Raw genomic sequence first — 25,832 nt, forward strand, 5'->3', positions numbered from 1 at the left:
CCTTACAATTAGTTTCTAATAAATTAGGTTATGAAGTTAAAAATCACCATATGTTTACGTATTATCTGTGAAGTGTAGAGAACAGTTTGTCTTCTTTTGATTTAATTAGTCTAACTCTACTATTCTAGGTACTAATATCTGTACCTTTTGTTCTATCTAGCTCATGAATCGCAGTGCTTGAAACTAAAACTCAAAGCCTCCACTCTTCAGTTCTCATAAAAGTCCTCATAGACATATCTTTGTAATTAATGCATATTTCTACTTAAATTCTAAAGGTAGGTGAATATAATAAGTGGGAGGACACACTATTTATCTTAATACGTCCTGATCAGATAAAAGCATTTTTGACTATAAGACCCAAATCAAAAGTTACAAGATCAGATACTTTAGATTGCAGATAGTGAATTGTTACTGAGATGCTTCTTGCATGCGCATCTATGGAGTTTGCTCCAGGTTGCGTTTTAATTAATTAGGATGGGATGGGCAGGAGGCTCAGGAATGCCACAAAATTGCCATTTTCTATATTAATGTGTGTGTATGTGTATATATATGTGTGTATATATATGTATATATATATTATAAAATAACTACTATGATGAAATTCATTTTTACCAAGAATTAAAAACCCTTCAAGAGGTTTACCAGCTATCGAGAAAAATATATTTTATAGCTTATGAATATAAATTCCAGAAGTATAAGAGACATTAGTGATCTGCTAGTCAAACTTCTGTATTATTAAGATGAGAAATAAGACACTAAGATTAAATAACATCTCAAAAATTATGTCGAGTTCAAGTAAGTGTGTTATGGATCAGGAACTAAAGAAAGTTCATTGTGCCTAAATATTATCTTTTGAATGGTCTGAGATGCAAACAAGCACACAAAAATACTTCAGTGAAACTGAACTAGAAGGGTCCTTTAATAATTAAGAAATTATAACAATGTGTTGACCACAAAATCTTTGATGTAAAGATAATTGCTCCTTATTCCTCTCTGAAAATCTAAAAGAATTCTCCAAAGTGAATGTTATTTTCCTGGAGGTGATTTAGAAAACACAGGCCATAATTCTGGTTCTTAAGAGGAAAAAAAATAATGTTTCATTACATTTGGATGAGACTTTATTTTTTAGGAATCACTGGTTGGCTGTGAGTAGTTGTTGCTTGCAGAATATTATTCACACTTCCTCCCTCATAGCAAAGTCATGTGTAACAGTCTGAACTTTGTGGGATGGATTGGAACTCTTCCTTCTAATCCAGGGGCCATAGGTCACTGTAAACCACAAATTCTTCCTCCCTAGGGAATTGTCAGGGATGTGGTCTTCCCCATCTCATTCTTCTGCCATTTCTTTTATACAAAATAAGTTCACAGTATTAATGACACATCTGCCATATTATAATACTTTATCTGGCAATTTATGTGAAGAGAAATAAATCTTCTCTAGAACCAGCACCTAAGGACTTTCAATTTCAATTGTCCAATTCCACGAAAGAATAAAATTTTTAAAGGACCAAGAGGAAAACATTTTCCCAAGGTAATTTTTTTGTTTGCTTGTGTGCTTTTTGGTGCTAGAAATCTAACTCAGGGGTTCTTTACCACTGAGCTACATCTATAACCTTTTTATTTTTTATTTTGAGACAGGGTCTTGCTAAGTTGCTTAGGGTCTTCCTAATTTGCTGAGGCTGGCCTTGAACCTGAGAGCCTCCTGCCTCAGCCTCTTGTGTTGCTGGGATTATATAAACATGCACCACCATGCCAAGCCCAAAATGATTTTTATAATCAAGAGCAAAGATTGACAATATTTTTTTTTGGTAAAGAAACAGATGGTAAGTATTTTAGGTTATGTGATCCAATGGGCTCTCAACTACTCAACTCTGTTGTTACAACATGAAACCATCCAGGAGACAGGACATAAATGAATGAGTATGGCTGAGTGTTCCAATAAAACTTTATTTAGCCAAAGAGGAAGCAGGTTGAATTTGGCCTATGAGCTATAGTTTGTATCCTCTGGTACAGAATTTCTATTAATGCGAGAGAGTTTGAAGTTAAAATTTTGGTTTTAATAAGGTACAGTATTGTACCATGCAAGTTGCTGTACTTGTAAGTACCTTGCTTATTCTCATGCAAATTAAATATATATTTTAATCTTTAGTTTTTCAGTCCAACATTTCTATAATATAAATACAGTAAAGATGACTAAATCCATTAATAATTACACAATTTCTCTTAAATGCTATTCAAAAATTATGTCCCAAGCTGAAAAATATTAGTTTTCTAATTCCTTAATAAATTTGTAAATTAAATGTAATAATTTTTCTTGGCAATAGAAATAAAGACTTTATAGAGGAGTTTTTAAAATGACTATCAAGTTGAATATCCATTATCACCAAAGTTGACTCATCATTAATTTGAGTTATTTTTCTGGTTTATAATTTAAAAGGTTTTATTTGGATATTTTGATTATATACATATTTTCAGATATAACTTGGATTAACAACACATATATTACATAACTTAGGAAAAATTTATGACATAATTGAGTGTAAATTAGGGCTCACTTAATTAGTACATATGTAGGCAATCCCTCTGTATTGTCCAAGATGTTTAGACCAAATGATTAGTAGGTATATATAAACTAGTGACATCTCTATTGATTTGACACATGAAAAAGGAGAAAACATCATTTAAAATTAAAACTGTTTTCTCAGAATAATTCTAATTTTAATTCAAGCATATTCCTAATTCTGAGTATAGTTTTAATACTCAACAGGATTTGATAACTAACTAAAAATTTACTGATAGATGGTAAAAACTACATTAAGCCCTGTAATGTTCCTTTCAAACGTTTAGTGAATTGGGAAAGACTGTTTAAGACAAAGACATATAGAGACGGGGCCTAACTCAACATTAGACTTTTTCCTTCAAAGATTTTTTAAAATTTCAAGAGGAAAAAATGATTACTTCACAGTCTAGATTGTAAGCCTAGTTGGAACCAAGGCCTGCAGAGCTGAGGTGTAAAATGTTAAAAATCTGAGATTGACTCTAGTTAAAATAAATAAATAAACAAACAAAAAACCCAAAACTGAAAAAGAAAAAGGAAAGGAAAAGCTTTGTTCTGAAAATGTGTTCTTTAATGCAAATAAAAATTCACCTTCCAAAAGGAGAAATAGAGATGAGTGGAGGTAATTTAGTTTTTTGGGAAAGAAAAATATTGTTTCTTCTTAGTTTACAAGCTCTGAGAATGACATCTCATTCTCATTGTAAAAAAACTTCTAGGACCTAAGATATTCATAAAAATCAACTTGAAATACTTTTTTTTTTGAAAGAAGAGGACAAAAAAGACCTTAACTTTTAAAAAGTGAAATAAAAAAAGAGGTCTCAGTAATTGGTCTTTGATTTCAGATATTTTATCTACTTACTTTTCTTTTTTTAAAATTCATATATGACAGCAAGAATGCATTACAATTCTTATTACACATGTAGAGCACAATTTTCCATATACACAATATGTTCACACCAATTTGTGTCTTCATACCCATACTTTGGATAATAATGATCATTACATTCCACCATCATTAATTACCCCATGCCCCCTACCTTCCCCTCCAACCCCTCTGGCCTGTCTACAGTTTGTCTATTCCTCCCATGCTCCCTTCTCCCTATCCCATTATGAATCAGCCTCCTTATATCAAAGAAAACATTCGGCATTGGGTTTTTTGGGATTGGCTAACTTTACTTAGCATTATCTTCTCTAACTCCAACCATTTACCTGCAAATGCCATGATTTTATTCTCTTTTATTGCTGAGTAATATTCCATTCTGTATATAATGCCACATTTTTTTTATCCATTCATCTATTGAAGGGCATTAGGTTACTTACTTTTCTTCATAGCTTTTTTGTTTGAGAAGATAGAAACATTCAAACATTGAACTTATTCCACAATATGTATTATTAAGAAAACTCTGCAATCTCTGAAATGGAAGTAATAAATTTCCTACAAGTAAGCTGATTCAATTAGTTGGAATCTTCTATGAATTAGTACTAGGAGTGAAATAAAATTATAGAATTCAGACTGTAAACTTCAGAGGACACAGAATGTCAAACATTCTTCTGAATAGCATATGTGTAATTATCAAAAATAATGCAACTAGTGGCTTTTTGGTATTGTTTAATAATGTGGTAAATATGATAATAATCATAGCACATATTTATATAGTGTGTGGCTCATATCATCCTTAGCACAACTATTTTACTATTATTAACTTATAAGCACTCTGTGAGAAAGGTATTAAATTTATTCTTCTCATGTAAGAAAAGAAATACAGAAGTGAAAATATCATGCAAATGGTGTTTTATTTTTGTTGTTACTGCTCTTGTTAAGTGAATATCTTTACCCATAATAACTGTCTTATCTGACTAACACAATGAATACTAGTCCTTTAATATGATCTGGTAGAACACACAGATTAAAATGGCAAAATTCAATGTTAGTTTTCTTCAACAGTTAATCTACCTCACACAGGGACTGGATAACTCTTAAAAAAAGGTTTCCTTAAGGAATGATCAAATTATGTTGTATGCATATACAAATTAGGCAAAATGATTCCCAATATTATTTATTATAATGTACCAGTAAAAATACATCTAAAAATGAAAAAAAGGTGTTTCTTATATTATTTGAAATCTTATAAATGGGCTTGCTAATTTCTTTCATAATCTCTTATCCAGATTTAGAGATTGAATACAGTTTGGCAGTACACTATATTAAGAGATATGTGGAAATAATCTAAATATCTATCAAAGATGAATGGATAAAGAAAACTCAGTGTGTGTGTGTGTGTGTGTGTGTATAATATATATATACTATATGTATATATATGTGTATGTATATATATGTGTATATATATGTATACACACACACATATACAACATGCCATTCAGCCTTTAAAAATTAAGGAAATTCTGTTATTTGTGGCAACATGATGAACCTTGAGGATATTATGTTAAGTGAAATTAAGCCAGTCGCAGAATGTCATATACTATAAGATCCCACTTACATGAAATGTATGAAATAGTCAAATTCAAAGAATCAAAGAGTGAAATGGTAACTACCAGAGGGTTGGGGGTCACTAATCAACTGCATGAAGTTTCAGGCCAGCAAAATGAATAAGCACTAAAGGTCTGCTCTACAACACTGTATCCAATGATAATGTCCTGTAGACTTCAAAGTTTGTTTAGAGAGTAGATTTCAGGATAATTGTTCTTATCACGAATTATATAAAATAAATTATTATAAAGGAAAACATGATATAAAAGGATATACCCACAAGAAGCCTCCAATTTATTTCAACTCTATGTTCTTTAACTATTGCAACCAATCCTGTATGCATGTGAAAAGTATCTACAATTTCTTGAATGATTTCTTTTGAACCTCTTTAGGGGTACATATATACCTCCAACTGAAAAGGCAATTGATTACTTTGGGCTCAGAATTTTCTCTTTAGAAGGTTAGACATCATCAGGAGTTTGGATGGAAATAGTTTTAAAAACACCCTGTGGTAAGATGCTCAAAGATTTACTCCCACACAGAATGTTTTTGTGGGTGGTTAATTTATCTGAAAAGGCTCCTTACCAATTATTTTTACTCTGGTGACAAGTTCTCCTTTAATAAAAATGTAATGGTAACCATAAAGATGTGGGAATGTCCTTTGTATTATATCAAATTTGACTTTAAAAGATTTAAGTGGGTGTCATGAATTTTAATTCACTTCTCATCTTCAACTGCCAACTATGGGCCCACCAATTATTTAAGTTTAGATATTATCCATCAAATTCTCTCATATGCATTATGTTTTATGTTATGTTATAGTATATAACACAAGACATAGGTTATATTATATATTCATACACATATAATACATATAGTATTTATGCATAATATGACATCTACTAAACATATAAAGCATGCTAAACATTATATATGATAAAATTATATAAGTATGTAAAAATATAATACATTTAATAAAGATAATAATGAATATCTCATTTTAAGGTGTCTCTTAACTTGAATGTTATTTAAGAAGACCAAAGTTTTGTTGAAAAGACAACAAATCAACTTTGGCTTGTTATTTTCAGCTACTCACTCAAACTCATTAAACCATATTATACTGAAATATGTATTTTGCAAAACTTTAGTATATAACTTAAATTATAACCAGCATATTCTGAGTTATGTTTTTGAAATGGAACTATGGCAGAAAAGCCTTAATTTGCTAACTGTAATGAAAGCCTTTAAAACCACAATGGAGTTAACAGAGAGCTTAAAGGGTGCGTGTAAATCTCTACAAATATTGTAAGAAGTCCACAAATGTATGGCAAAAAATACTAAAATCTATTATCTTTATAGTAATGAGTGCAATGCTAAGTTGGAAATTACTAGAAGACTAGCAAGAAATTATTCACTGTTCCTTTTGTGCTGATAGAATTTATGTTTATAGATTTAACTATTAGGATATATAATTATATATGGAAAATAATCTTAGGGATTTCCACTTCTATGAAAAAGGACATTTTAAATATCTTTAAAGTTTATGTTAGTATATGAAAGCTACTGCTTGAATTCATGGAAGCACAAATTAAAATTTTCAGAAGATACTTACCCTTTTCTGTTCTTTTACATATTCTATCAATTCATCTCTTGTTCTTTTCACTGCCTCTTCTACAGCCTTTTCACTTCGCTTCTGTTCTTCTATTATTGCTGCCTTAACAGTTTCCTGTTTGTGGAAAGAGGAAAAACTCAGCAAGGTAATACCAAGACATATTTGTGCCCATTTTATATAAACCAGAAATACTCTTCAGTAGGTGGGAGCTCTGTTCAAAGCTTACCTTTAAACAGGAGTATGAACTTATAAAATCTTTTGGGATCTGTTACAGATTTCGCAGAACTCTTTCCTAAACTGAGTTAAAGGGAAAAGAAATGGAATAAGCCATTTATTGCAGGGAGCGCCTGACAGACTCCAATGGCTTCCTTACCAACCTTTCATTTGATGTTTACATGATTGATTGCCTTCCTGTACTTTGCACTATCCACATAAGACTTCCAACTTGTGTTTATTCTTCCAAGAACACCCTAATGCTGTTTTATTCACATTTAATTTTACCATCATACAATAATCAAGTGTGGTCTGGGTGGTAAGATTTACAGCTAGTTTGGTTCTCCTGCCAGGTTAGGATGTTGGGAGCTGGACACCATGAATAGAGGTAAAAATTCTACTCTGTGTGCTAACATTTGAAATAGAGACCTAGGGAAGAAAAAGGTATTCCTCATATTAATGAATTAGAAATCAGGTACCTAAGTGCTTCCAGAATGGCAGACAAAGAGAAAAAAGGCTAAAATCCTATAAAAGAAATGTAGCATTTCTTAAGAAGTTGGAATATTCTTTGCTAAAAGAATGCCTCATGGGTTAAAATGTATATTACATAACAAAATTTGTTTCATTTATTTATATAGGTCCTATCCTTTATCTGTTAGAGAATAAGAAAATCAATTACAAAATGCTTTGAAGTTTCTCAGAACATTTCCTTCATTTTTTATTTTTGAGGGCTTTCTGCTTGGTGTGTTTATGTTTTGCCATCATTTTCCCCAATTTTAGATATGTATATATGACCCATAAAATATAAAATAATATTAAGGATTCACTATTCTGAAAATATCTACTATTTTGAAAATAGAGAAAACCACAAAGCAATCTATACATATAAGTGGACTTAGACATCATGAAGATAAGGACCTAAGATGTACATACTGTTTTCTAACTCTAACATGTTTAACTTAAAATATAATTTGAATCCTTTTTTAAGCTATTAGAAATTATTTTATGATTTATATTTCATTACAAAGTTGCATGATAATTTGTTAACTGTTATTCATGGGTATTTTAGTTATTTTAAATAAAATAAGAAGCATCGATATATGTAACCTTGTGGTTAGATATTTATGTTGAATCAATTGAAAACAATTTGGAATTATTTGGCCAATGGATATCAACTCTTTATGGCTTCTGACATTTTATATAAATTTTTTTTCACACAGTAGCCCGTGAGCGTGCCTATTTCTTAAAAGCCTTGATTACATTTAGCTCTATCAGTTTAAAAAAACTTTTGTTTATTTGAAGGACAACAGCATCTTATTCTGCATTTTAAAAAGACTATTATTTGACTATTATTAAGCACTCTGTTGAAATATTGGCAATATACATGCTGCCTTTTTTTTAGGTCCTTGAATACTCACTCTGCCCACTCTAATTTTAGTATACACATCATTTTTGGGATTCCCTTCCTAATACATAAAACTATGTAACAATGTTGAAAGTATATATAATAGTTATTTTGAAAATTGTTACTATTATATTTCCAATCACTAAATACACTAGCCTTTAGTTCCTTTGATAAAATAACAGAATAACACAATAACACAACTTGAAAAAACATAAAGCTGAAAAATTATAGCAATTAAAAAATGCAGACTAATAATATTAGTTAAAATTAAAATATATGCTATTATAATTCTTTTTGATGTTTTACAAATTTGTAATTTGAAAATTACCAAATTTAAAAAGGCCAAAAATGTAATATGTGTTACTAAACCCTCTGAAATAAAACACACTAATAATTCTGTAGTGATGAGTATGAATATTTACATTATATGGGTAAAAGTATCATATCAGTTCAGGTTGGGTTTTGCCACCCACTGAATTACAAAACTGTACTTTTTAAGCCCTGGGCAATTTAGAATTGTAGATAACCATGCACTAGGACTATTTGAATGTAAAAGATAAATCCATCATATATTAACTATCAATCAGAATTTCTATCTAACAAGGGACAGATCAGTAAATTTGATCAGGCCTGTTTGAAAATGATGGTTCAATTTACATAATCGTGCTGTATCTGAAAGAAAAAAGAGTTAGCTATATGTCTTTCACCTGACATTTTTTGGGGAGGCTGAGAGTATATATTATCTTCTCTGTCCAAATATTTGAGGATCTACCATTTTTGAGCTGGCAAAGTATTGCTTAGAAATTTCCTTTGGTTTTCAACTCCTCAGTTGGAAGTTAAGCAACAGTTTTGGTTGTGAAGCTCACCCTGAAAAACTATTAGTCAATAAATATCATTTGAATATAATACAAAAATAAAGTTTAAGCCTTCTATTCTCTAATCAGACCAAATTCTAAATTAGGTGGCATTAACTAATTTGTGTGCTTGTATACAAATGCCTGTGAATATCTGCCTGAAGATTTTATTGATTCCATTGGTGAAGTATATTGCCCCTAAGTCATGAGAAATTAATCTAATATAAAATAGTCCACAAGGAATGAGGAATGTCACCAGTAAATATACGTAAATAAGCAAACAATATTTTTCAGAATGTTTTAGTGATGGTAATACCATTGTAACACAATCTATTGGGTAAGACAGGGTTTCTCACTCTTCACACCACTATTGGTAATTCTACCCTGTAAGGGAGTATCTGTGTTAAGCAGAACACCTGCTATCTACCCATTAGCTGGTCACCAAATGAGAACTACAAACCTAAGGTGAGTAGTTTGGAGAGAAAAACATTCAAGCATACAATATACATGCTGTTATTTATCTGTTAAGATATATTATCACATTTATTGTCATGTTTTAAATATATTTTACCATCTAAAATATATGCAGAAGTATAATGAATTGGTTATATCATGAGTTTATAAATGTAGAGAAAGTTCTTCATACTAATGTTTTAAAACTAAATGACTAAAGTCAATTTCTATAACTTTATGATAAAGTAGGTCATATTAAAAGTCATTTAGCGCTGAAAGCTTATATGACACTTTGTATAAGATTTTTAAATTTCTCCTTATTTCTTAAAAGTGTAGTTTTGCTCCGGCATCTATGAAATCCACCATACATTTCAGTAATCAGAGAATCACAAACCAATAAAACGCCTGAGATTGTATACTTTTTATCAGTGTAATTTTGCAAGACTATAAAAACAGTATTTATGGGAAACAAATCTCAGCAATCAACTCAATTCTGGTCTGTGGCTTATAAATCACATGATTATGGAGCTGTTTAATTTTCTGGGGAAATCGCTTACTTTATTTTTTAATTTTTTTGTAGTGGGAATTGAACCTAAGCGCACTTTACCATTGGGCCACATCCCCAGCCTTTTTTATTTTTATTTTGAAACAGGGTCTCCTAAGTTGCTTAGAGCTTTATTTAGTTGCTGAGGCCGACCTTGAACTTGTGACTCTCCTGCCTCAGCCTCCTGAGTTGCTGCAATTACAGGCATGTGCCACCATGCCCAACTTACTTTATTTTTTGTTTACAAACACAATGTATGCATATTATCTAATTATGTGTCATATTAAAAGTTGAACATGATTGTAGAAATGCATTCTAGAAAATCAGTGACAACTAGAAAGGAAAAGAACAGGTATTACATATTATACCCAGTTCTGATTTGTGGTTGGTAGCAAATTCTCTTCATATGTTCATTTATCTAATTATTTTCTGAATATCTATTATGTGTGGAAAAAAGTCCAAATACTGAAAGCTTTTTTGTCTTTCTCTTGATGAGTTTAAAATTTACTTGCAGAAACAAAACATAAGTACACAGAAATTAAAACAGCAGTATAAAAAAGTAGATTTCAAAGGCACTGTAGTTAATGAGTGCTGGTGATATTAGTTATGAGTTTTATTTAAGGAAGGAAGTGTTGATGTCTCCTATGGTTAGAGAAGGACTTAGAAAACAGGTGGGCTCTGACTTGAGATTTAACAGGTGCTTCACAGCAGAAGCATGAGGATGAAGACTGAGGGAACAATATGAGTAGGCTATATTGAATGTATTTAGAAACAAATGATTATATGACATAAGAGCATGAAGATAAAACCCAAATGTATGTTTGAGACTGCTGGGTGCAGATGAGGGTTCTTATGAGAGAAATGGAAGGAAAAGAAGCTAGATATCCAGACTGGATAGTGGGAAGCCTAAAGCTTAAAGAGCTACCAGTATTGGCATGTGCACTGATGCTGCCCCAACGACTTGTACTATCTTTCCATGAGCAAGCAAATGCACCCTTGGCTTATACTCTACACAGTCATCCTTGCCTCACCTTAAATGGTATATCCAAAGTAAACAAGCTGGCTCTTTATCATGGTCTCTCAGAATTTACTCTCAACTTAAACTAGCTCTAGGCCTGGAAAAGATAAGTTTCTGTTCCCTTGCTATATATGAAGAAATATTACTTAGATAAACAGCACCCTGTGTTCATGGAGATCAGCTGTGATCTAAGGATACATATGCCAGAAATCTGTCAGTTATGCCAATGTATAGATAGAACAATTTCATGTAAAGTTGGGAGAAAATCTTCTGGAGTTTCCTAACTTTTATTCTTTCCTAAATTCTACTATTTAAAACAACTAACATTCAGTATTATGGATAGTGATTTGGAGATAATGAACTAGAATTCTTGTATTTGATATAGATTGTTAGGCAAGATACTAGGAAATTGAGAAACATTTGTGTCTAAAATAAGCAATTCCCCAAATGAAACAAGTTTGTTATAATCAGAAAAGTAAATTTTTATGAACCAAGATATCTCTGTTCATAAGTATTACTAAGCAGGTACACAGATTTTAAAAAAAGGATTGGTTATATATTTAATGATAATTTGATTTAACTTTGGAGCAAGGAATGGAACAAAATTTTTCTTCAGAGGGAATATTGAATTCTATAAAAATAAACAGGCTTAGTCTCTGCACTCAAAAAGTTCACAATTTATTTGGGAAAACAAATATACAGGCTGTATCAACAAAATATAGAATATGTCATGATAGAGGTTTAGAGGGGGGAGGAGTTATCCATACAAGAGTATTATGGAAGGAGGACACCTACAGAAGGAGAATGCATAAGGAATCTGAAAGAAATGCATCTCAAAGAATAAGGGATTACCCAAATAAAGGAGAAGGAGGAGAGAATTATAATCAGGGCAGTGGAGCACGAGGATTGCAATCTGACATGTATGAAGTACAGGAATTTTAGTATCACACAGCAGGAAACATAAGGCAAAGTGTGGCCAGAGAATAGGCTGGTGAGGTAAGTCATGGACAGATGTGCCTCTGATTTTTAAAATGAAAACAGTAGTAGTATCTTTTAAAATAGGTGGGTTATAATGACTGGTTAACCTGTGTCAAATATTTGAGACTTCCCCAGGCACCTAGGGAGTGCTTAATGAATGTAAACACTGTTAGATATCCTGGACTTTAACATACATACATGATGGTGCCTATCATGTCATGATGAGATCTCTATCTCAGTTGGAACATCCTGTGACTCTAAAAGATGGATTTGTTTGGGATAAAACTATAGTCAAGGAGACCCGTTAGCACATGACAACATAGTCCAGGAAAAAGTTCAATGGAGTAAATGGGAAAATCTTAACTGATAGGAAAAAATATTTAGGAAGAAAAATTAGCAAGACAGTGAATAAACAGAAACTGAAGAAGAGGGGCTAGGGTTGTTGTTCAGTGGTAGATTGCTCACCTAATATGTGTGAGGTACTGGGTTTGATCCTCAGCACCACATAAAAATAAATAAATAAAAATAAAGGTATAAATATAAAAAGGAAACTGAAGAAGGGGTGGTAATGGGGGGAGGAGTTATCCATATAAGAGCAACAAGTCTGCTGAACAATAAAAGAAATAAGTTGTGTAGGTATGCTATTAGCTTTTATGCTCCAATAAAACTAGTCTGCAGAGATTTTATATCCTCCCTTTTTAAGTGATAAAACAAATTACAGGACATCAACATAAAAGCTTTTAAAGAACTTTCCCAGAGATGTCTCTTTCTTGCTTCTTTTCTATACATGTAGAAATAATACCTCAAATATCAATTTCTTTATTCAGGGCTACATTAGCCTCTGCCTGGCTAAATAGAAGATGTGCATCTGTGGAATGCCAGAATGATTATGTTTCAAAGCTTGATTTCAAATTGCAGAAATTATTACATGCTCTTTTCTAAGTGAGCTAGAAGAATTAAAAGACTATCCATATAGCTATTGAAACAGATTCAGACAAATTTCACAGTGTATCTGGAAAATTACATTATACTATGTATATAAATATGCACAAATCAGTTTATATTCACAAAATCAGAAAAACTGCTGATATGTAAACACAGTATGTCTGGCCCCAACTTACCTCTCTAGCCTCACTTTGCTCTCCACTCTGAATCACAATCTCTGAGCTTCAACCTTAACACCCTTCTTTTGAACCTGTCTCTGTACCATACTTCCTTTGACTCAGGGCCTTGGCACACATGCCCTCTAATGGCATCTGTACCCTATCTATCTTTTCATTCCCTTGGAGAAGTCTTTCTTCATGTTCAGACCTAAATCATATCTTTCTGTTGTTTTGTCTCTGAGTATCTCGTATCTTTAGTACACAACATAGTTGACCTTGAACATTTTCATGTGTGTTTATCTAATGATTATTTTCCTTACCAGAACATAAGATTCATGGGGGAATATCCAATGCCTATTTTCCTCAGGTGTATATACCCTGATTCCAAAAGAGCTCCTACCACACAGTAGATATGGAATAATATTATAAGAACTACTAATGGACAGTATTATCATCATGCATGTGATTCAATAACAATGGGAAAAAATTGGATATTAAACTAGAAACTTAAATAAATGGAACACATAATCCTTATTGTAGCATTTTATAATCAACATATTTAACTACAATATATAATGTGAATTTCTTTCCTGTTCTACACATAATTTTTAAGTTGTTCTTTATTGTTCTTAACCAAAGCCAAAGTTTATTAGGGAGAACTTGAAAGCCCATTTACCCATTTTATCAATAATTCTTACAATCTCAATACTCTTAGATTTTAACAGTTATAAATTACTATTTATTGTAAAAGTCTGATATTAACCCAGTGAGAAAAAATATCTAAAATATTTTTAGAAATACTCTAATAGCTAATTAAGAAAGGATTAGGTTTCTTCTTTCTTTGGCGTGAGTTCATGCATACTAAGTTCTCTCTCTGCAGAATTATTCCTATGATTAGGAGGATGATTTTCTCAAGGTGATGGTAGAGCTTGCAAATGAAGGAAGGCAGTGAGTAAAGGCTGACTTTCAGATTAGTTAAAAATGAGTCAGTAATTGTATTTTCCTCTGAATAAAATTTTAACTTTCTAAGTTGTTATTATTAAATGTTAATATATGTAAAAAATTTTAACACATTGAACATTATACAAAATAACAGCATACCTATGCCCTTCACCAAAGAATAGAAAAATATCAATAATGATTAAGTCTCTTACCATTATGAATACCATCATGTTTCCCAAATCCCAGAAGAAAACCCTTTATCTCTTTTCATTTTCCTTATCTTTTCAATTATCTCTAAATAATATACTTTGATCATTCTACAGTTTCAGCCATTACTTTTGACTTTTCAGCATGGAGTATAAAGAATTTAAATTGCTTAGAACAATTCCAAAATCCAAAACATAGACATTTTTAGTCCTCTTATCTACCCAGTTTAGATAGTTAATGGTTTTGAGTAGATAAACAATCAATATAGTAGTTTTTGTTGTATAACAAACACTTCAATTTTAGTGGCTTAACAATCATTTATTTAGATCAAGAATTAGCAAACTACCACTACTGAGCCAAATCTGGGTTGTTGCCTGTTTGTGTACAACCCACTTGTGTTGGTCAGCTTTTCATCACTGTGACCAAATCATCTGACAAGAAAAAGTTAGAGCAGGAATAGTTTATTTTGGGCTCATGGTTTCAAAGGGTCAGTCCATGGCTGGATGACTTCACTGCTCTTGGCTCAAGATGAGACAGTTAATGATGGTGGAAGGGCATGGAAGAAGAAAAGCTTCCCAGCTCATGGCAGCTGGAAGGCAGAAAGAGAGAGAAAGAAAGAAGCCAAGGCCAATATATAATCCTTAATAGCATGTCCCTAGTTACCTACTTCCTTCACCCATAATCCCTGTCTACAGTTACTACTTAAAAGTTCATTCAACTCACTAACCCCTAAAATGAATTAATTTACCGATAAAATCACAGCTTTCATAATTATTTCATCTCTGAACATTCATGAATTGTCTAGCATGAGGTTCCCTGGGGGACAACTCATATCCAAATCATAACACTATTCAAATAGGCTTTACATTTTTTTAAATGGTTGAGACAAAAGAGAGTATAAAACAGTTCAGGATGTGAAAATTATATGCAATTCAAGTGTTTTTTCATATATAAAGTTTTATTGGAACACAGTACAACAGATTGTTTTATATATTGTCTATGGCTGCTTTCACACTACCATGGCAGAGCAGAATATTTACAAAGAGATCACAGGTAGCAGCCTCATTCATTCATACTGTTTGGTACATTACAAATTATAGTAAGGCAGTTATAACATGTCTGCATTTGTGTGTAAAGAAGATTACCATGCTCTAACAGTATTGTCATATTATGCCAAAACAAGTAACAAGAACTTCATTGCACTGTGAAGGCATGGTGGAGTGTGGGGTTATTTTGTTACTGAATTAGATGTTCAAAAATGGTATTAATTATGTGGTAAGACCATAATTATTCCTAAAGGATACAATATGTCTACATTACCAAATGAAGCACTCATCACAACATCCCCAAATACCAGGAAAGAAATGATTTGGGAAAATTACAAAACTTAAAATGGAATACCTCAAAACAAAAGAGTTTCTACACACATACAGTGAGCCTGAGAAAATCACATTTTCTAGTAGATATCTTGTTATTCAAGCAAGAAAAGCCATTTACCAAAGGCGAGTTTATTAAATTATTAAAAGCAGCAAGATAAACATGCCCTGAGAAAATAAACTTGCTTGGAGTTAATAGCCTTTTGGTGATAACAATTGACTGAACAGATGGAGAACAGTGGTAGCAAAATCAACAATTAAAAATGTGGCAAAAAAAAAAAAGACATGAAAGACCAGTAGTATAGAAGAAAAAACATAGACAAACCCAAATAAATACAGTTATCCCATACTAGACAAAGGTGCTGTAAACATACATTGGAGAAAAGATAGCCTCTTCAATAAATGGTGATAGAAAAACTGGAAATCTATATGTAACAAAATCAAATTGGACCTCTGCACAAAACTCAATTCAAAGTAGATCAAGGACCTAGGCATTAGACCAGAGACCCTGCACCTAACAGAAGAAAAAGTAGGCCAAATCTTCATCATGTTGGCTTACGAATCAATTCCTCCAATAAGATTCCTCCAGCACAAGAAGAAAATTAAGAATCAATAAATGGGATGGAATCAAACTAAAAAGTTTCTTCACAACAAAGAAAACAATCAACAATGTGAACAGAGAGGCTACAGACTGGGAGGAAAACTTTGCTACCTACACCTCAGATACAGCATTAATCTCTAGGATATATAAAGAACTCAAAAAACTTAACACAAAAAAATCAAATAACCCAATCAATAAATGGGCAAAGAAACTACATAGGTACTTCAAAGAAGAAAAAAATAAGATCAGTTAAAATATATGAAAAAATGTTCAATATCACTAGCAATTAGAGAAATGCAAATCAAAAATACTCTTTAAGATTTCATCTTACTCAAGTCAGAACAGCAGTTATCAAGAATACAAGCTGGGCGCAGTGGCACATGCCTGTAATCCCAGTGGCTCAGGAGGCTGAAGCAGAAGGATCTTGAGTTCAAAGCCAGCCCCAGCAATAGCAAAGTGCTAAGTAAATCAGTGAGATCTTGTCACTAAACAAAATACAAAACAGGGTTGGTGATGTGGCTCAGGGGTTGAATCTTTCTGAGTTCAATCCCCAGTAACTGCCCCGAAAAAAAAAAAATACAAGTAACAGTAAATGTTGGCGAGGATGTGGGGAACAAGGTACACTCGTACATTGCTGGTGGGACAACAAATTGGTGCAAACACTCTGGAAAGCAGTATGGAGCTTCCTCAGAAAACTTGGAATGGAACCACCATTTGACCCAGTTATCCCACTCCTCAGTTTATACCCCAAATACTTAAAATCAGCATTCTATATAAAGACTCACATCAATGTTTAGAGCAGCTCAATTCACAATAACAAAGATATAGAACCAACCTAGGTGCCCTACAACAGATGAATGGATAAAAAAAAAATGTGGTACATACACACAATGTACTATTAGCCATAAAGTAGAATGAAATTATTGCATTTGCCAGTAAATGGATGGAACTGGAGAATATATTGAAATATACTGAATATTATTTCAATATATTGAAATAAGCCAATCACCACAAACCAAAGGCTGAATGTTCTCTCTGATATACAAATGCTGACTCACAAAGGTGGGGGGAGGGGGAGACTGAGGGGGGGAGAAGGGAGAAGGGCAGATTCACTAGATTGTTCAGGGTGGAGTGAGAGGGAGGGACTGGATGGGAATGGGAAAGACAGCAGAATGAATCAGACATAATTTTCCTATGTTTGTATATGAATACATGACCAGTGTAATTCCGCATCATGTACAACCACAAAAATGGGAAGTTATACTCTATTTATATATGATATGTGAAAATACATTCTACTGTTATGCATAACTTTTTAAAAAACATGGTAAGTGATTTGAGCAATTTTTGTTTGTCTCTTTATGAGTCAAATATTACTGATATGGCTCCACTGTTGAATTTTTTTATTTCAGGAATCAGTTTGAAGTGATTAAAGACTCAAATTCCATGAGAGTGTACAAGGAATACCTACAGATAAGATCTTCTTCAAAAGCATCTAGGAACATTAATGCAGTACAACCGGATGTAGAATGTACTATGTTACAAGTGATGTTATTAACAATATGTATGGAACAGGGTTGGAGATAAAGCTCAAGAAGAGAGGGCTTCCTAGCATGCACAAGGCCCTGTATTCTATTTCTAGCAACTGCCCCCCACCCCCTCAAGTGTGTATGTGGTTGTGTCTGTAAAACAAAAAAAGGCTTAGCTGGACAGATGTGACTCTCATGAAAAGATAAGTTATTTAAAACTCATGAGTATTCATATCAATTATTTTGAATACTTAAATTAAATCTATACCTATTATTGAATAATTAGTGCTTACAGTAACTTCCATTGTTTTTGTGGACTAACTCATCATCATTTCTCTGAAGTTTTGTAATAAAGTGAAACTGAATATTCCTGACTTGATATACTATACAACATTTCAGTAGCTTAGCAGTGGTGGTAAAGATTTGCTGTGATTATTTTTGAGCCCAGGGCTGAAAAAGAATTTTGGAATAAAAATCACTCTTACCATAATTATCAAACAATGAATGGCTTTAGAAATTAGCTTTTGTCGTAAGCTAGATATTGTTTCTTACTGAGAGCAGTTAAAAATTACATCGTCTAGTAATCCCACACAAGGTACCTAGCCAAAGGAAATGAAATTAGTATTTTGAAAAGATATCTGAACTCTCTTGTTTATTGCAGTTTTATTCCCAATAGCCAAGATATGGAATTGCAACTATCAATGAATAAATGGATAAAGGAAATATGATACATACACACAATATAATACTATAATGCCATAAAAATTAATAAAATCATGTCATCCATGGTAATATGGATGAACCTGGCATACATTAATTAAGTGAAATAAGTTGGGGACATGAGGCAAAAACCATAGGATCAATCATGTGAAATATAAAAACTTGATCTCATAGAAGTAGAGTATAAAAAGAATGGTTAACAAAGGCTGGAGATATAAAAAGAATGGTTAACAATGGCTATGGTTTGTCCCACAGGTTTTCATTTGGTGGCATGTGCCTAGGGGAAGGTGGTTAGATCACTGAGAATATTACATGCAGAGGTTAATGCTGATCTTATGAAGTAAGTTAGTACTTGTGAGAGTGGCTGTTATATATGAGCAAGACTGGACTCTGAATTTCATTCGCCATATGAACTCTCCCTTTCACACATGCTTCTGCCACAATGCCATATACCACGTTGTAACAGCCATGTAGGCCCTCACTAGAGGCTGAAATAATTCTGCCTCCTGATCTTGGACTTTTAGCATCTAAAACTATGAAGTAAGTAAACCTTCTTTCTGGGTACAGACCTCGTGTAATGTGTTATAGCAACAACAACAACAAAAGGGACAAAAACAAGAAGATAAGGAGAAACTGATCAATGGGAACAAAGTTACAGTTTGCTAGAAGAAATATACCCTGGTGTTCTTTGGTGCAGAATAGTGACAATAGTTAACAATATTATATATTTTAAGATAGCTAGGTTTTAAATGTTTTTGCCACAAAGAAATGACAAACATATAAGGTGATGGATATGCTAAATACCCTGATTTGATTATTATACAAATATACAAGTATTTAAATACCACACTGTATCCCCTTGTTATTTTGTATCAATTAAAAAAATACAATGTAAAACAGCACTTATATGCACAACTTACACTGACCTTAGACATGTGATCTGCAATCAAGGTGTGTGAATTGTAAAGAGAGTCAAGGTGCTTTATGTACTTCCTGTGAAGTATATAAAGTTTCAAAAAACAAAGACTTCCACTTCCACACAAACTTATAAGCTCAAACTACAGTTCCAGAAGTGTTTTTTTTTTTTTTTTGATATACGGGCAAGTAAAAATGAAATTTCCATATTTCAAAATCTGTTCACTGTACAACCAACCTTTTATCTAACTTTAAATTAGAAGTAATTAATCTGCCCAGTAATGACGCATTTGGGGTAAAATTGGGAGTTCATAACCCACTTCAATCTAATGTATGAAATATGATATGTCAAGAGCTTTGTAATGTTGTGAACAACCAATAAAAAAAAAAGAAAAAAAAGGAAACCTACAGAATTTTAGAAATGCTTCTCAAGTAATGAATACACTCAATCAAAATCATAAGCTTTTTAGAGTGATATATTTGTCAACACCTGTGTAAAAAGACATTTTAAAATATGATACATTTGGATTGTTGTAACATCAGCATTAACAAATGAAATTTGAAACTAAACTTTGGTGATACAGATACCTAACTGAATCACAAACAAAATGTTATCACTCAAAAGAGAATGCTACTTTTTTGCATAGATCTATATTACCAAAAATTATCACTATATTTTGAATTTTATCAATAAAAATTGAAATATTTTTAATCATTATATCATCACATCTATAATAGTCTCAATAAAGCCTCATTGCCCATAAGTCTAAAATATCTCTTATCTGGCCTTTTACAGAAAAAGTTTGCTAATCTCCAATTTAGGTCATGACTTTTCAAACTGGCAATTTCTACAAGCTCAGCTGTGCATTTCTTTTGATCCTGGCTGGGCTTTCTTATGTATCTCTGTAATCAGCTGGTGGGTCTAATGGGGCTGGCTACTAGAGAGTAGCCTTAGGTACCAAGGCTTCTCTCCTTTCTGTGGTCTCCCTTTCTCCAGATGGGAGGGTTCTCATGAGTTTTCACATGGAAGCTAGAATGAGTTTCAAAACAAAGAGTGAAAGCAGAAAAGGCCCTTTATGTGGTAATATATACACAATGGAATATTACTCAGCAATAAAAGAGAAAATAATCATGGTATTTGCAGGTAAATGGATGGAGTTGGAGAATATAATGCTACGTGAAGTTAGCCAATTCCCAAAAAACCAAATGCCGAATGTTTTCTCTGATATGAGGCTGATTCATAGTGGGATTGGGAGTTGGAATATGGGAAGATTAGATGAAGTCTAGATAGGGCAAAGGGGAGGGAGGGGAAAGGAGGGGGCAAGGGGGTAAAAAAGATGGTGAAATGAGATGGACATTATTACCCTAAATACATGTATGAAGACACCAATGGTGTGAATATACTTTGTATACCAGAGATATAAAAAATGTGATCTCTCTATATAATATGAATTGTATTGCATCCTGGGGTCATATATAACAAATTAAAATAAAAAAATTAAAAAAAATACAAGGTCTTTTAAGACACAGGCTGGGAAATGATAAAATGACAGCTCAGCCACATTATACTAGCCCAGATCATATTTACTACAAATTGACTCCCCAATTCTCTTCCAACTGTTTAAGCAGCCTCTAAATATGTTCAAAGATATCAGGCATCCTTTTATCTTCTTGGAGGCAATTCTCCTGGAACTATCTCCATACAAAATTGATTCTCGTTTAGATCTGTTACACAGCTGTCCATCCTAGCATCTCCCTGGAGTCACATTTCCAGTGATCATATCTCATTTTAATTGAATCTTTAGCGTTCCAGATCCCACTGGACTCTTTTTTGGTTCACTCCTGTTTTGGCAGAGTATCTCCTCAAGGAGATGCCTGAGAAAAAGTAGATGGGAAGTCAAAGTTTGATATCTGGTTACATTTATACTATCACCACACATGATTGACTGTATTTCTAGGTTGAACATTTCTGCAGAATTTTAAAGGTTGTTGAGAAGTCTGATTATATTTGAACTTATCATCATTTGTGTATTGCTTTTTTCCTTCCAAGACAACTTATCTATTTCCCTTCTGTTTCTCAAAAATTTCATGTTGAATCTAGGCTTATCTAGAAACTCAAATCTTTCAAACTAGAAATCCATGTTCTTTGATTCTAAATTTGCTTTAATAATGATGATGATAATGAGATAATAATAAAGTATTATGATTTCCTGAATTTTATTTCTTAAAATCCTAGGATTCAGCTGAAATGCCTTGTGAAATGAATGCCTCATTGTCTGATCCATTCACTCCAATTTTCTATTTCTTTGTATTTTCATATTCTTTTCTCTAGACTTCTGCAACTTAAGCTCTTAACTCCACATTTTTTATTTTTACTTAAATTTTTAATTTCTATGCTTCTCTCATTTCATAGATGAAAAGTCTTCTCTCATCTCTCTGAGAACATTAATAATAGTTTTTAGAACTTTTAATATCTCCACAAAATCTTTTATTCTCTTCTTTCAAGATAATTTACCTGTTCATACTTGATTATTTGCTTGTGGTTAAAGAGTAGAGCACTAAAAAGTAGAGTAATATCTCAATGCTTGCAGTTGTGGTTTAAGGACTGTGATCTTAATAGTGGAGTAGTCTGGCTGGGTGTTTCCTTCAGGCAATTTCTGACATGGATATATTTAGGTCTCTTTATCTTGGTCTCTCCAGGTTCCTCAAAAAATCATCTTCCAACTCCCCATGTGGCTATCAGCATGGTAAGAGCTGAATAAACAATACAAAATTTCTGAATTTTTATTTAGAAAGTTCTGAATAAGGAGTATAAATGCCCCCTCTTCATCCCATTCCCAACACAGAACCTGTACTTTTGAGTTAGGTCATGTGAGGCCTTTCATTTTGTCTGGTTTGGGAAAGATGACTCAGTATCTAGGCTGCTTATTAAACAGACTTAAAATTTTCTTCTATTTGCTGCCTCTACCTTTAGTAGTATCTAATATCACCAACTAATAAATCTTTTGAAGTTTCAACATGAGTTTTATTCTTCTTAGTCATCTCTACTCCAGCTTAGGATTTCATTTTGGTAAGGTTTTAGGTGCAGAGAAGAAAACAATGAGTATGCTAGATGCTCTTTTTAATTAGTCTATGTTTGAAAAAAATACATTAAACTTTTTATTTTGAAATAATCTTAGATTTACAGAAAAGCTTCAAGAAAAAAAAGAGTTTCCCCATATATTTCATCCAGCTTCCCCAAACATTAACATCTTTACATAATTATGGCACATTAATCAAACAGGAAATGAACCCCATATAATATTATTGAATAGTTTACTGATTTTAATTGTGCTTCATCTGTTTTTCCACTAATGTTCTTTTATTGTTCCAGGATCAAACCATTGCACTTAGGTCTCATGTCTCACTAAGTCTCCAGTCCCAACAATTCCTTGGCCTTTCCTGATGAAAGCACTGGCACTTTTGAAGAGTACTTTTCAGGTATTTTGTAGAAATCTGAAGTTGGTGCTTCTTTTCTCACAATTATAATGGGTCTATAACTTTTAGGGAAGAACAACACAAAGATGAAGCATGCTTCTCACTGGGTCATATCAGGAGTACATGCCATTTAAATAGCACTATTAATATAATCTTGATCCCAGCATTAAACTGCTATCTGCCAAGTTTCACCAGCATTTTAGCATTTTTACTTCTTATATAGTCAGTTCCTAGACTTATATGTTTCCAAGTAATATTTTATTTCATCTTTTAAAATTTATTGGTATTTATTTGTATGGTCTACATCATCATAAAAATTTTCATAGCAACTATGTTAATCATTTATTCCCCTGATTAGCTCCATTAATAATCTCTTTTTCTAAATCAACCTTGTCAGAGATTTGCAGGTTTTGTGTCTTTTAAAAAATGATGGTATAGTTTTTCTCAACATACCAATCTATGTCAAGAAATTTCTGCCATGACCTATCTTTATTGTTCTTGTATTTTCTTTAGATTTTTTTCCTGTTCTTCACTTCCTAACTTTCTGGTAAAATTGGAAGTATTAGCCAATTATCTTCCAGACTTCTCTTAATGTAACTATTTAAGGCTGATTCTCTTTTAAAGTAACATTTTAGATCCCGCTCACAATTTTGTGAAGTTGATAACTATTTTAATAAGGACTGAAATACTTTTTATTTGTGCTTATCTTTTAAAAAAAATTTACATGTAGTGAAAGGAAAAGAGGAAAGTGCCCCAGACAAACCAAGATACTGTAATAATAGAATCTATGGACAGTGCAGTTGACGAAATGTTAGAATGTACATAATTAAAATGATCTATGCATTAAAGAATGACTGAAGTGAGCAAATATAGGCAAAAGTTGATCACTCCACTAAATAGATAAGAGCAAATATAGGCAACCATTGATCACAACAAGAAAGAGATAAGGGAGCACCTATAGGCAATCATTGATCATACAAAGAAAGCAATAAGGGAGCAAATGCAAGTAGCAAAAGACTACTTCAAGAAAGAGAAATTCTGGAAAAAAAAGATCAGCAATCTTTGAAATGAAGGAAACAGTAAACAAAATAAAAAGCTCAATAGAAAGCATCACCAACAGACTAGATCACTTGGAAGACAGAACATCAGATAATGAAGACAAAATATACACTCTTGAAAATGAAGTTGACTACACAGTGAACATGGTAAGAAACCATGAACAGAATATCCAAGGATTATGAGTACTATGATTCGAAGTGTTTTCGACAAAATATAGTACCCCTTCAAGTTCAAAACACTAGAAAAAATAGGGGTAACAGGAACATAGCTCAACATTGTAAAAGCTTTCTATGCTAAGCCCCAGGCCAACATCATTCTAAATGGAGAAAAATTTGAAGCATTCCCTCTAAAAACAGGAACAAAACAGGGATGCTCTCTTTCACCGCTTCTGTTTAACACAGTTCTTGAAACTCTAGCCAGAATAATTAGACAAAAGAAATTAAAGGGATTCAGATAGGAAAAGAATAACTCAAACTATCAATATTTGCCAACAACATGATTCTATACCTAGATGATCCAAAAAAAAATCCCACCAGTAAACTTCTAGCACTAGTAAATGAATTCAGCAAAGTAGCAGGATATAAAACCAAAACCCATAAATCAAAGGCATTTCTGTATACCAATGACAAATCCTCTGAAAGAGAAACCAGGAAAACCACCCCATTTATAATAGCCTAAAAAAAAAGTACTTGGGAATCAATTTAATTTAAGAGATGAAAGACTTCTACAATGAAAACTTCGGAACTAAAGAAAGAAATTAAAGAAGACCTTAGAAGATGGAAAGATCTCCCTTGTTCTTGGATAGGCAGAACTAACATTGTTAAAATGACCATACTACCAAAAGCTCTATACAGGTTTAATGCAATCCCAATCAAAATATAATGACATTCCTCATAGAAATAGAAAAAGCAATCCTGAAATTCATTTGGAAAAATAAAGAGACCCAAAATAGCCAAAGCAATCCTTAGCAAGAATAGTGAAATAGGTGGTATCACATACATACTAAAGCATACTACAGTGATGTAGCCACATAAATGTTTATTGTAGCAAAATTCAGAAGACCTAAATTATGGAACCAACCTAGATGCCCTTCAGTAGATGAATGGATAAAATTACTTTAATATATATATACACATAATGGAATATTACTCAGCATTAAAAGAGAATAAAATCACGGCATTTGCAGATAAATGGAAGGAATTTGAGAATATTATGCTAAGTGAAGTAAGCCAATCCCCCCAAACTAAAGGCCAAATGTTTTCTCTGATATGTGTATGATGATCCATAATGGGGATGGGGGAGGAGCATGGGAGGAATGGAGGAACTTGAGATAGGGCAAGGGGAGGGAGGGAAAGGAAAGGGGCATGGGAGTAGGAAAGATAGTGAAATGAGATGGACATCATTACCCTACTACATATATGAAGATTTGAATGGTGTGTCTCTACTTTGTGTACAACCAGAGACATGAAAAATTGTGCTCTATGTATGTAATATGAATTAAAATGTATTCTGTTGTCATGTATAACAAATTAGAATAATAAAATAATAAAAAGACAGCTTTCTGGTCCTGGATAAAATGGACTCAGCTACCTTGAAATTATAAATCTGCTTTTCTCAGTTATAAGTAAACTTATCATCCTCTAAAGATTTAGAAACTATCACAGAAATGATTATAGAAATAAAAATAAAAAATTTAATACTTTATGTACTCTCTGTAGTGGTAAATTTTAAAATTATTATATTCTGCCTATAACATAACACATTTAAATCCACATAAGAGA

The 25,832-nt window shown here is 32.6% G+C and overlaps 1 protein-coding gene across 1 annotated transcript in view; it reads right to left on the reverse strand.

Annotated features, from left to right (window-relative positions):
* Window positions 1–25,832, reverse strand: part of Ccdc91 (coiled-coil domain containing 91) — a 332,645-nt gene that overhangs the window by 56,200 nt on the left and 250,613 nt on the right. The window contains exon 12 of the mRNA XM_026410706.2: window positions 6,658–6,771. Within this exon, the coding sequence (XP_026266491.1) occupies window positions 6,658–6,771 (114 nt within the window). The remainder of the gene's footprint in view (window positions 1–6,657; window positions 6,772–25,832) is intronic.

This window comes from Urocitellus parryii, chromosome 5 (genome assembly GCF_045843805.1).
Source record: "Urocitellus parryii isolate mUroPar1 chromosome 5, mUroPar1.hap1, whole genome shotgun sequence".
NCBI classification, from domain to species: Eukaryota; Metazoa; Chordata; class Mammalia; order Rodentia; family Sciuridae; genus Urocitellus; species Urocitellus parryii.